General features: G+C 42.7%; 1 protein-coding gene across 1 annotated transcript in view; it reads right to left on the reverse strand.

The window, feature by feature from the left end:
- Positions 1-10732, reverse strand: part of LOC310648264 (ubiquitin-conjugating enzyme E2 Z-like) — a 114141-nt gene extending 103409 nt beyond the window's left edge. The window contains exon 1 of the mRNA XM_083376015.1: positions 10272-10732. Within this exon, the coding sequence (XP_083232141.1) occupies positions 10272-10600 (329 nt within the window). The 5' untranslated portion in view covers positions 10601-10732. The remainder of the gene's footprint in view (positions 1-10271) is intronic.
- Between the last annotated feature and the right edge of the window lie 2554 nt (positions 10733-13286).

Here is a 13286-nt window from a genome sequence, read left to right on the forward strand (position 1 = left end):
AATACATTGACTCTCATCATGTTATTGTGGTTTCACAATCTGCTACTTTTGAGGAAGATGCTGACTGGTCCAGGATTCATTCTAATGATCCTGGAGTTTATTTTCCTAGAGATGATGTTGCTGATGCCACGCAACCTGATGATCAAGATGCACAGGATAATGTTCCTTCCACGAGTTCTTCTCAACCTACTGTTCCGTCTTCGCAAGCCGCTGATGTTGCTGCTGGCGACGATGAAGACGAGGACGACACAGAAGAAGAATGGACGGTTGGCCCGAGACGTTCCAAGAGGTCCACAAAGGGAATCCCTCCAAAACGGTATTCGTGGCAAGTAACAAAAACACCTGTACCTTTGATTTGTAATGTTACACTTCCACCTGAGAAGTTCACACAGATCAAACATCTTCCTGAATCAGAACAAGATAAATGGTTTGAGGCAATGCAGGCTGAAATGGACAGTCTAAAGAAACTTCAAGTGTTTACGCCTGCAAGCCCTCCAGCAAACAAGAAAGTTATTGGTACTCGATGGGTCTACAGGATCAAAAAGAAGCCGAATGGTGAGTCGTTGTACAAGGCCAGACTCGTAGCCCAGGGTTTTGCTCAACGTTATCCTGAGGACTATACAAATACATACTCACCCACAGTGCGGACTGAAAGTGTGAAAATTGCATTAGCCACTGCAACTATCCTTGGCCTGGACGTTTTCCAGTTCGATGTTGAAACGGCTTATCTTCACGCTGATCTTGATGAAGACATCTACGTCAAAGGTCCTCCAGGTTTCAGACAGCAAGAAGGGGATACCTGGTTTCTACACAAAAGTCTTTATGGTCTGAAACAGTCTGGTTTAATGTGGTACTTATGTCTTTCTGAGAAACTAAATTCAATGGGCTTTATTAAGTCCGAAACAGATGAATGCGTGTTTACCAAAAGATCCGGTAATAGGTATGAGATAATTCTTGTTTATGTCGATGATATTGTTTATATTGGTCCAAATAAGCAGATGAGTGAGGTTTTTGCTAAAGCTTTACAAAAGTTTTTCACGTTGAAGTCTTTAGGATGTATTAACACTTATTTAGGTGTTCAAATTGCCAAGACTCAGAAGGGGTTTAGTCTCACACAAGAAGAGAAGATTGAACAACTGTTACATCACTGTAACATGGAGGACGCTAAGCCTGTGAGTATACCCATGCAAACTGATTTTCACATTTTGGCACATGAACCAAGTCCTGAGTTCGAAGATCAAACACTATATCGCTCAGTCATTGGGTCGCTGCTGTATATTAGTAGTTGGACTAGACCCGACATTGCACTTAGTGTTAATCTTTTATCACGACACGTAGGCAAGGCAAAACAGTTTCATTGGACATGTGTTAAAAAGTTATTGAGGTATCTAAAACACACTAAAGACATGAAGTTGTTGTTGGAACCCACACATACTGACTATGCAGAGTTATGTTGTTTTGCAGATTCAGATTGGGCGAGTGATAAGAAGTCACGGAAAAGTACATCAGGTTACATGATGTTTTTAAATGGATGTCCTGTTTACTGGCATGTGCGTAAACAGAATTTTGTTTCTTGTTCCTCTACAGAAGCTGAGTATGCTTGTGTGTCTGATGCATGCAATTCTTTAACCTGGTTTGATGCTTTAATCACAGATATCTGGACACATCCGATTCGACCGATCACAGTAATGGAGGATAATGAATCTGTGGTTTATATTTCTAAAACACGTTTTACAGGTTCAAGGTCCAGACACATTGACATCCGATATCAAAACATAAGGCAACTGGTTAAACAAGGTTTTGTGACGTTACAGTATGTGCCTACACGTGATCAAATTGCTGACATGCTGAACAAACCACTTCCTACAGCCCAGCATGAGTATCTGCGTGAGAAGATGTGCCTTACTTGAGTCTTCACTTTGCTGACGAAAGAAGGGGAATGTCACTGCACGTTTTTTTTATGTTCGTCAGAAAAGTTCATTTCTAACTGTACATTTCCCCTGCTTTCTGCACCTGTTGTGATAAATTATCTGGTAACCATAGTGAATCCCATATGACTAGCTATGTTATGGTTTCAGTCTGTTTATTGCGCATGTCTAGAGAAAGTTCTGAGTTATCTTTATTGTTTTATTCACTTTGCTGTTACTGACTGTTACGTTAGGATGTAGTGAGCTAGCTCTGTATAATATATATTTAGTAAAAGGTATTTAGTAAGATTATGCGTCGTGTTTTTCTTGCCTTCCTGCAAGTGTATCATGCATTCTCTGAAGCACGGTCCGTCGCCCTCTACAAAGGTGATTTTTACCTTGACACTCCGAGTGGTCTTCAAGGGAAGCCCCATGTAGAGAGCATTACAGTAGTCTAGGCGAGAGGTCACGAGCGCATGAGTGACCGTACACAGGGCATCCCGGTCCAGATAGGGCCGCAACTGGCGCACCAGGCGAACCTGGGCGAAAGCCCCCCTAGTCACGGCTACTATATGGTCTTCCAGGGTAAGTCGTGAATCTAGGAGGACTCCCAAGTTGCGAGCCCTATCCACGGGGGGTAAGAGCTCACCCCCCATAGAAAGCGATGGAACATTTTGAATGTCCCGGGATGCCGGAATGTACAGCCACTCAGTCTTGTCAGGGTTGAGTTGAAGTCTGTTCCTCCCCATCCAGACCCGTACCGCCTCCAGGCAACGGGACATCACAGCAAGGGCATCACTGGGGTGGTTTGGGGTCGAAATGAAAAGTTGGGTATCATCAGCATATTGATGATACCCAACTCCAAAACCACGAATGATCTCACCCAGCGGTTTCATGTAGATGTTGAACAGGAGAGGCGAGAGAACCGACCCCTGAGGAACTCCACAAACGAGAGACCTAGGGGCCGACCTCTGCCCCCCTGCCAACACCGACTGCGAGCGTCCCAGGAGATAGGAGGAGAACCACTGAAGAACTGTGCCTCCCACTCCCAATCCCCTGAGACGCCGCAGCAAGATACCATGGTCGATGGTATCAAAAGCCGCCGAGAGGTCTAATAGGACTAGGACAGAGGAATATCCCCTATCCCGAGCCCTCCAGAGATCATTCACCAGAGCGACCAATGCCGTCTCCGTGCTGTACCCGGGCCTGAAACCCGATTGGTAGGGGTCCAAATAATCCGCTTCATCCAGGACCAGAGGGAGCTGATGCGCTACCACACTCTCAACAACCTTCGCAAGAAAGCGAAGGTTGGAGACTGGACGAAAGTTGTTCAATAAAGCTGGGTCCAAGGTCTCACCACCGCCTCCTTCAAGACGGTGGGGAAATAACCCTCACTCAAAGAAGCAGATATAACCGCCTGGAGCCAGCCTCGTGTCCTCTCCCTAGCTGCATAAACCAGCCAGGAAGGGCACGGGTCCAATAAACATGTGGTGGAGCTCAGCCTCCCCATAATCCTGTCCACTTCATCAGGGGTCACAGAATCAAACTCCTCCCAGATGACATTGACAAGACCGCCCGTGTCCTGATCGCCAGACTCTGCCCAGCTGGAGTCCAAACCGGTCCGAATCTGAGCGATTTTATCCGACAGATGTTGACTAAATTCCTCGGCACGACCCTGCAAGGGATCCTCCCTCACCTCCTGATTAAGAAGTGAGCGAGTCACCCTAAACAGGGCGGCCGGGCGATTATCTGCGGACGCGATGAGGGTGAAGTAATTACACCTCGCCACCCTCATCGCTGCGAGATAAGACCTAATATGGGTTCTTAACCGCAACCGGTCGGATTTGGATCGGTTAGACCTCCAACAGCTCTCTAGGCCCCGTTTCCGACGCTTCATCTCCCGGAGCTCCGCGGAGAACCATGGAGCTCGCTGGGATCTGCACCGGGTCAGGGGCCGCAAGGGTACAACCCGGTCAAGTGCCTCAGTGGCTGCCCTTTCCCAGGCTTCCACTAAGGCATCCGCCGAGTTGTGAGCAATGGAGGCAGGTGGGGACCCCAGCGCCGCTTGGAATCTATCAGGATCCATTAAGCGTCTGGGGCGGTACCATCTAATTGGTTCCGTACCCCCACGGCGGGGGGTGGCAAAACGGAAGACCAGCCGCAGGAGGTGATGATCGGTCCATGACAGGGGCATAATGGAGAGCCCCCACCAAGATCATCCAACCACCGTCCAGATAAAAAAATCAGGTCAAGGGTGTGGCCTCCCTCATGAGTAGGTTCAGAAATTACTTGCGTCAGGTCCATGGCCGTCATGGAAGCCATGAACTCCCGAGCTAGCTCAGATGAACCTCCCAGGGATGGTAGATTGAGGTCTCCCAAAACAATAAGTTTGGGAAACTCAACCACCAACCCCGAGAGGATATCGAGCAGCTCGGGCAGGGCTGCCGCTGCGCGACTAGGCGAAATGTACACCAGCAGCAAGCCCAACTGCGCCTCAGAACCAAATCTCACAAAGAGAGACTCACACCCGACTATCTGAGGAACGGTGGTCTCCCGCGGACATAAGGTCTCCCTCATAGTCACCGCCACACCCCCACCGCCATACCCAATTGAAAGCTAGGTGGAAGTCAGATCAAAAGGTTGGCATCACAACTACAGATCAAAATTTAGTAAAGCAAATTAGAGATTCAAATTGTGCACATATAAAGAGGATATATAATGCTTTAATTGAATTGGATTCGGAAACGGAACTGGTTAAAGACTGTATGATAAAGTGGGCACAAAATATTCAGGAACCAATTTCCCTGGACACCTGGGAGATAATTTGGGTCAGAAATGTTAAATTTACCCAGGCTCAAAATTTAAGAGAAAATTTTTATAAAATGTTTTATAGATGGCATCTGGATCCCAAGAAGCTGTCCATTATGTATCCTAATGTACAGTCTAAATGCTGGAGGTGTGGTAGTTTAGAAGCTACCTATTTTCACATGTGGTGGACTTGTAGAAATATAAAAGCTTTTTGGATTAAAATTTGGTGGAACATTCAAAAGATTTTTAAGAGAAAGATAAAGTTCTCCCCGCAATTGTTTTTATTGGGCATTGTTGTAGATTGTGATGTTAAAGAAACTAACTTGATGTTGAACATAACGGCAGCACGGTTACTGGTGGGACAATATTGGAAGAAGGATAGTTTGCCCACTGTAGAAGAATGGGTGTTTAAAGTTTCGAATCTTGCAGAAATGTCTAAGATTTCTGCTTATCTGAAGGATCATTCACAGGAAAGATATATTTCAGTTTGGAGGAGATGGATAAATTATATTCAAAACAAATATGGGACCAAAAAGTACCATTTAGCTTATGAGTAGATTTTAGTGGGATATTGTTATTGGTACGTTGTTTGTAGTTATGTTAAAAGAGAGTTAAAGCGCATTATGAATTTGGTTAATTGTATATTATGCATAATTTTTATTTAGAATATGATTATTGTAACTATAATCCTGTATTTAGCTCTGGGAAGTGGGGGGGGGAGTGGGTGGGTTTGGGGTGGGAGGGATTTGGGGATATATTGTAAAATTTTGTTTTTGTAAAACTCTTTAATAAAAAAAAAGTTTTACAGAAACAAGATTTTACAATATATCCCCAAATCCCCCTCACCCCAAACCACCCCACTTCCCAGAGCTAAATACAGGATTATAGTTATAATAATCATATTCTAAATAAGAATTATCCATAATATACAATTAACCAAATTCATAATGTGCTTTAACTCCTCTTTAACATAGATACATACAAAGTACTAACACTAAGATAACAATATTCCTCTAAAATCTACTCATAAGCTAAATGGAACTTTTTAGTCCCATATTTATTCTGAATATAATATATCCATCTCCTCCAAACTGAAATACGGTATATCTTTCCTGTGAATGATCTTTCAAATAAGCAGAAATCTTAGACATTTCTGCAAGATTCGAAACTTTAAACACCCATTCTTCTATAGTAGGCAAAGTATCCTTCTTCCAATATTGTCCCACCTGCCTTTTGAGGCTTTCCCTCCTTATGGAGGGTGTCAATGATGGTTTTCTGCACAACTGTCAGGTCAGCAGTCTTCCCCATGATTGTGATTCCTACTGAACCAGACTGAAAGACCATTTAAAGGCTCAGGAACCCTTTGCAGGTGTTATGGCTTAATTAGCTGATTAGAGTGGGACACTTTGAGCCTAGAATATTGCACCTTTTCACAATATTCTAATTTTCTGAGATTGTGGATTTGGGGTTTTCATGAGCTATACGCCATAATCATCACAATTATGAACATCCATGTCTTCAGGTCACGGTGGAAGGACCGAAGGTCAGGGGCCGTCCGCAGCTCCGGAGGCAGTTCATTCCAGAGGGTTGGCGCGCCCACAGAGAAGGCTCTTTCCCTGGGGGTCGCCAGCCGGCATTGCCTAGCCGACGGAACCCTGGGGAGGCTGACTGTGTGGGAGCTTTTGCACAATATTCTAATTTTTCGAGTTTCACCTGTAGTCATTTCTTATATAGAGAGAAACTCCACCTTTTATTTGGTCTGTTTCCTTTAAATGATTCCATTTGTGGGTTTCATCCCACCAGGTTTCCATAATGGCAACATTATCATATCTGCCCTCATTTACCTGAATTTCTAGTTCACCCTGTTTACTGTTCATACTCTGTGCAGTGGTGTACAGACATTTGAGTCCTTTATAATTAACCCTGTGTTTACTTTCTACATAACCTGTGTGTGGTTCCTGAGTTCCCCTTATTTTCTTACCACCTGTTTGGTTAGTGTACTTTGTTTGGCACTTGCTGTCAAAAGCTTGATTTTGCTTGATAGCAAGGTTGATATTCTTGTCCACACACACATCTATGTTACATGCACTGCTAACCCTGTAGTTTTTGATTGCCGGGGACAGGGATGTTCTGTATCAATTAATTCACCGTCCTCATTGTTTAGCTTAAATATTCCTCCAGAAAATCTGTAAGTTTATTGCCAAGTAACTCAGTCCCTCTCTTTGATGGATGCAAACCATATTATTGTTGTTGTTATTTCATTGGACCAGTTACAGACGTTGTGACTAATATAACCTAAGTCCTAACACGTTAAAAATGTTCAGTTCAGAAATGAGACTGTTGGGAGGAATTCTCCCATTCAGACTCTTCCAGCTGGGATTCTCACAATCAGTGCAGAGGGGAACAAATAGAATGTGAAGCCAGCTACTGGAAAGATAGGTTTGATCACTGACATTAAAGTTGAGTGACAGTTCAGCATGAAACCCCGGCTAGCGAGACAGAATGGTCCTAAGCTTGAGTTCTTATACCTTTTCATGGTTTCCAAAATTGTCATTTCTTTTGGTGAGTTTAAATTTGTCTTTTCTGATTTGTTGGTCAGTGTCTATTGTTGGGTTTGGGTTAAATTCTTTCTCAAATCTGTCTAAAAGGTGTTAATATTTGCTCCAGGAGGGATCCAGTGTTATTTTATTGTTATGGACCTTTTGGTGTTCCTATTCTAATTCTATCAGTTCTAATTGCTGTTAGCCAGTTCTATATTCCTTGTAGCCAGTGTGTGTGTTAAGTGTTTGTTTATTTAGCCTCAGGCTGCCACTGAGTCAGACTAGTTATTGGGTTCTTCCTGTATTTGCCAAGATATTTTTTCTTTGGGGTGAGGAGGGGATGTCCTTCTTTTATCAATAACTTTCAAGTATGTTCTCTTACCAGAATCTTTAACAAATGCAGTATTAATGCCTTTTCAAAACTCTGCCTGCAAATTACCCCCCTCCCAATTCTACTTCTCCTTTTCTTATCTGTTGTTTTCGATGCCTTTGTCTGCCTCTCTTGGGAGAGTCCACCCAGAAAGGGGGGAGGAGTTCTTGTTCTCATGTCTTTCAGCTCTGCACAGATGACACCCCCCCAACCTTTGGAAACAGAGCACACACTGACCCAAATGCCAAGGAGCCATGGAATCCAGCCATCTACAAAAAGCCACCATGCAACCTGAGGATGCCCCAAGTTCTACCAGTCCCCCAGATACCTGTGAAAAGCTGAAGAAAGAAGCCATGGGACCACACGTGAAGCCTTAGAAGAAAAATTGGACTATGGGGGGAGGGTGGAAACTCATTGTAAAGTTTTCTTTCTTGCTTCATTTGTATTGTAACAAGCCAGTTGAATGTATTTATGGAGAGATGGCATTTGGGAATAGTTGGCAGAGCAAGTCCTGAACACCTTGGGACTTCTGTATGGTGGGAGGAAAAAAATTATCCAGAATGTTTGTATTGCCTGTTTGTATTAGCCCCCCCCCCCACACACACACACCATTTAGAATCACATTGAGTCTCCCTTCTACTTACCTTCAGTAAAGCTCCACCCTGATTCTTGCCCTGTGTAGGAACAACCTCCAGCAAAATTCCAAGGGGGAGGGAACCAGGACCCCTCAGGTGATTTGCAATTCATATGCCATGAGGAGGTATCAGGAAAGAGATCTAAGCCCTGAATATCTTGCTCTGGTGGACTCAGATTGGGCTCACTATGTGCAGTTTAAAGGATGGAATAGCCTTACTTGGACACTGGCTAACATTAATTGGACATTACAAATTACAAACCTGGATGCACTGAATTAAGAGCTAAGGCAGGAAACAACTCTTGAAAATGGGCAGCCAGTGGTTTAGGTACTGAGGCAAACCATGGCTGTGAAGATTTTTGGGAGCAATGTGCAAACCTGACTGGAAGCTAAAGGTGACATCCAACATTTGAAAATAATTGGCACAGAATATTGGTAACTATAAATTTCTTTTCCACCTAATTTTTGCCCTGACTTTTAGAACTTTATGGGCAGGAATCTTTTTCTGCTGCCTCCATTAGTATTTTTCTTTTTTCATTAACAATTTAAAGTTTGTTTACCAAGTATCCCTGATCAGACCAATTTTAATCTTGTGCCAGTAAGTGTGTCATTCACACTTATGGCACAAAGGGGGGAATTGTGGGAAGTCAGCTCCCCAGAGAAGGAAATATTAAAAGGGCAGGAAAATACCTTTCCTAAAAAGAAGTTAAAGAGGCAGAAAAGCATGCCCAGGTTTTCTTAATAGCCCCAAGTCTCCCTCCCCCAAGCAGAAACCAACTCTATAGAAATGCAGATGTAAACCATTCAGGAAGGTTGAAGCTAAGAAGACTTCAGACATCTAAAATCTACATACCCCAGCCCCAGGGAGGTGGGCTGGGACAGACAACCAGCAAGAATCCTAGAGGGGCACACCTAGGCTCAGGACAGAATACATGACAAAGGAAATACAAAGCTTGAAACAGGAAATAACTCCAGACAATAGAGTCCATAGGGTATAAAAACTCACTACCCACATGTGGTCACTCTCTCCTTCTTTTTCTGTTGGATCCATGTTTCTGTCTGCCTTTCCTCTGCAATAAACTACAACCTTCTTCCCAAAGCAGTTGCCATGTTTATTCCCCGCTTGGAGGAACCATGATGGAGACTTTTCTTCCTACACTACCTTTCACTGAAACCTGGATATGTATGTTGGGTATCTTTTAAACAGATAAATCTGTTTTCTATTTGAGTAAGAACTCCACAAAAAAAGCACACAAAAGAAATGAACTGGAGGGTAGAATCCAAAACTATTTCTACCATCAATTCAACATATGGCATTGGGCAATAACGTCAACAAAACAATGCTGATTGGCCTGCCTTTAAAAGGGCTTTTGATCCAAGATAAAATGCATACACAAAAGACTACAAAATGATATGCAATCAAAGAAAGATATAGCACTGTTTGGATCTCTACTTCCCTGGACAGCTATAAATACACAGAACATATTCTTGGAGACTTCTCATTAGTAGAAATTTAACTCCAGTTTTAAATATGTTAAATACCAATTGCTTTTTGATGCAAAATAAGGAAGTTAATTTTAGAATGGAGGTAAACTTTGTTCAGTGTCTTCATTAAGGTTCAATTGACACTGGATTTTTGTGTTCAGGGGTAGGGAAGTAAGAAGGCATTTATAATCAGAAGTGCATTACATTTGTATTTAACACGTTTAGAGATCTGTATTTTTACAAGAAAATGCAGGAATGAGAGAGATGAAGCTGTCCCAACCCTGTAATCTATCACCAGCAAGAATATAAAATAATACTTTATATAAAGGACTGAACTTTGAAAGCCTAACCCCACCTTATGCCGAAATACTAAGGACAGAGGGAAATGCCTGGGTGGAGAACGGAATTACACTGCACAACGCTCAGAAACACCGCGCCCTTTCTTACAAGGTACTGGCTAAATTCTTTAATGGTAAAACGGGATTACTAATATCTACTTCCTTCTTCCATTTTCCGGAGCTCCTTACCGTTTGATGCGGAGCAGGCAGGCAGCACTGGGCCTCTCTTCGTCCCAGTCGCCACTAGTCGTGGGGTCCCAAAAGGCCGAATGTGAAAGGAGTACTCCGGCGGCGGCGGCGGCGGTTGGGGGAATTCCGGGCACCGAGGCTCCCGCAGACCCGACTCCGGATCCTGATCCGCCCCCCGCTGAACCCAACCCCGCCACCGCCCACAGCTCGGCTGGCAGGAAGACGCCCGTGCCTCCGCCACCCGCTTCAGGTTCCGGCCCACTGCCTGTCGAGGCCGCCAACATCGCGCCCGAAGCTACCTCCTCAGCAGCTGGACTCTCCGCCATCATCGCCAGGAATCCCGGCTACGCTTCCGGGACCTCCCACACCATCGATAGAGACGGGCAGAGAGGATCACGACTCACCACCATCAACAGCGGGACACATCAACCATTGAGATAGAGTCCCAGCGCGCCCTACGTTGTTCGTTCCTGCAGTAGCAGCTAGTGAAACTTTGATTTCGTAAGAATGCTAGAGCATTGTCCTTCACTTCCGGTTCCGAATATGTAGTAAGTTCCAATAAAGGAGAATATTTGTAGCTCGAGATTAAAATGAGGGGTCCTTGGTGTTTTCTTGAGCTTGGTTGTTTTCTTGCAGACGTTTAGATAGATACCTTTATTGTCATTTTTTACTGTGGGCACAATGGCACACATTAAAAATGAAATATAGTTCTGTTAGACACAAAAATAGTCACAAATTGAAATTCACTCTGTTTGTGTTACAAATAGAAAAGAAGTTTATTAGACTTCACAACAAAGTCTAAAAAGTAACGGATTCAGGAAGGCAAACAATGTAGCCAAACACTGAACCACACCCCAAATTCCAAAATCACATATTATTATACATCCTATCGCGACGCCCCATTCCCTCCCCCATGGCCCCATTGGCTTAGGCTTTGGAGGTTACAATCTATCAGAAGCGCCTAAACAAAATATATTATCTCTGCCCATTTGCTTACATTATACTAATAAGATCCCTCCCCTACTATCAATTCTAGATGAGAGATATCTCCCATGTTTTACACCTGCCGGGGGTACCAGGCACCAGAAGGTACTTAAAAACAATTCCTAGATGGTGACTCACCCTGGGCCCCATGGTAACTCCTGTTCTCCCCCTCCCTCCACTTGAGGCCTGTATTTTTCCCCATATTCTCAAAGCATCTACTCAAGCAATTGATTATAAAATGATTATTATAAAATATAAAATATGATTACATGATAATACTAAAAGCATATATCTTTTTATTTTTAAACTTCCTCATTACTTCCAGTTATTTTCCACAAATCCACCCTTTTTCTTTTTAACCATTCTTTAAAAATAAAACATTAAAATCTTTCCAAATTTCTTTGTATTTCTAATTTCCTTTCATATTCTACAAAATTAGTTTCTTCATTGATTTGTGTAAGGTTATACATTTTTCTCCCTAATGATTCCTTCTGATTAATTTGTATTATTCCTTCCACAGTCCCAATATATGTTTGATTAGCCTGTATACACCTTAAATCTATCCATTCTATATCCTCCAGTGGAATTTGAATATCACTATCTCCCAATATAACTGAATTTAGGTCAGGTTGTGTTTCCGCTGTCTCAATTTCAATTTCTCCTATAATTGGGTATGTGGGATAAAAAGGCTCTTTTGGCGTCAGACCTTTACACATTTGTAACCAATCTTCCACTATTACTATGTCACAAGGTTCTTCATAGGGACAGACTGGTCCACAATCACAACATTGATAACAAAAACAGCATTCAGTGATACAATTGCAATCACAGAATCAACATATTATGTAAGGGTTTGTAGAATGCGGAGGTCCACAGCTTCCTCTGGAATCCTTTGGATGGTACAGCTTAGGCCACCACTCAGATCGAAAAAGCCAGAAAGCTGCTACTCCTGCAATGAGAAAAACCACAAACAAAATCCAAGCTATTCATCCCACAATGATCACATCAGTTTTTGGTAATTTTTATTCACAGCGGGTCTTCTCCAGGAATTATTTTCCACTCTTTTGACTCCACCCTTTTTCTTTTTTCTTTTTCAAACTGCTGTTTCAATTGTTAGGAGGACTTGGTAGGGACCATCCCAGGCTGGAGTAAGTTTTTCTTCACGCCAGCTTTTTATCAGGACCCAATCACCAAGCTGGAACTTGTGGACAGCAAACTCCAATGGAGGTGTCTGGGCTAACAATCCTTGTTTCCTGAGAAAAGACAAAGCAGAAAACAGCCCCAGTATCTAATCCTTTATAAACATGTCATTAGTTTCATATTGTGGAATTTCCCCCACTTGAGATAATTTAAATTCAACTTGAACGCATTGAAATAGCCTCACCACTAGATATTATAGAGCTTTTTATTTACTTGTTTACATATCATATATTTATCACATTTATTTAACTAGAGTATAAATACAACCATCCTGGTTTTTTTTAAAGTATCATTCATCCCTTGCAACCCCCTTTCAGTGGCTGCTTCTGTGTCCTAGCTATTGTTTTTTTTCTTTCTTTTTCCAAAAGTATGGACTACACCAAAGGCATATCCAGAGTCTGTATATACATTTCCTATTTTACCTTGCAACAATTTCAATGCCTGGTTTAGGGCATATAATTCGCACATTTGTGCTGACCAATTAGTAGGTAGGCCACCAGCCTCCAATAATTCCTTGGTGTGTCCATTCACAATAGCATAGCCATTTTTCCTAATCCCTGCCTCTACTCGGGACGACCCATCTATAAACAGGGATTCCCCTTTTTCCAAGGGACATTCCTCCAGGTCAGGTCATATTTTTGTTTGCATCTCAATTACTTCAGAACAAAAATGCTCCAAATTCTCTTCACTTGTTTGTGATATATTCACTAAAAATTGAGCCTGATTCACATTATGATCCGTTGTCAAAACCAAATCATTCTTTTCCATTAAAATTGCCTCATATTTTAAAATTCTCGAATCAGTCAACCAGCGACCTGCTTTTTGTTGGAG

The sequence above is a fragment of the Vipera ursinii genome (genome assembly GCF_947247035.1).
Source record: "Vipera ursinii genome assembly, chromosome: W".
NCBI lineage: Eukaryota > Metazoa > Chordata > Lepidosauria > Squamata > Viperidae > Vipera > Vipera ursinii.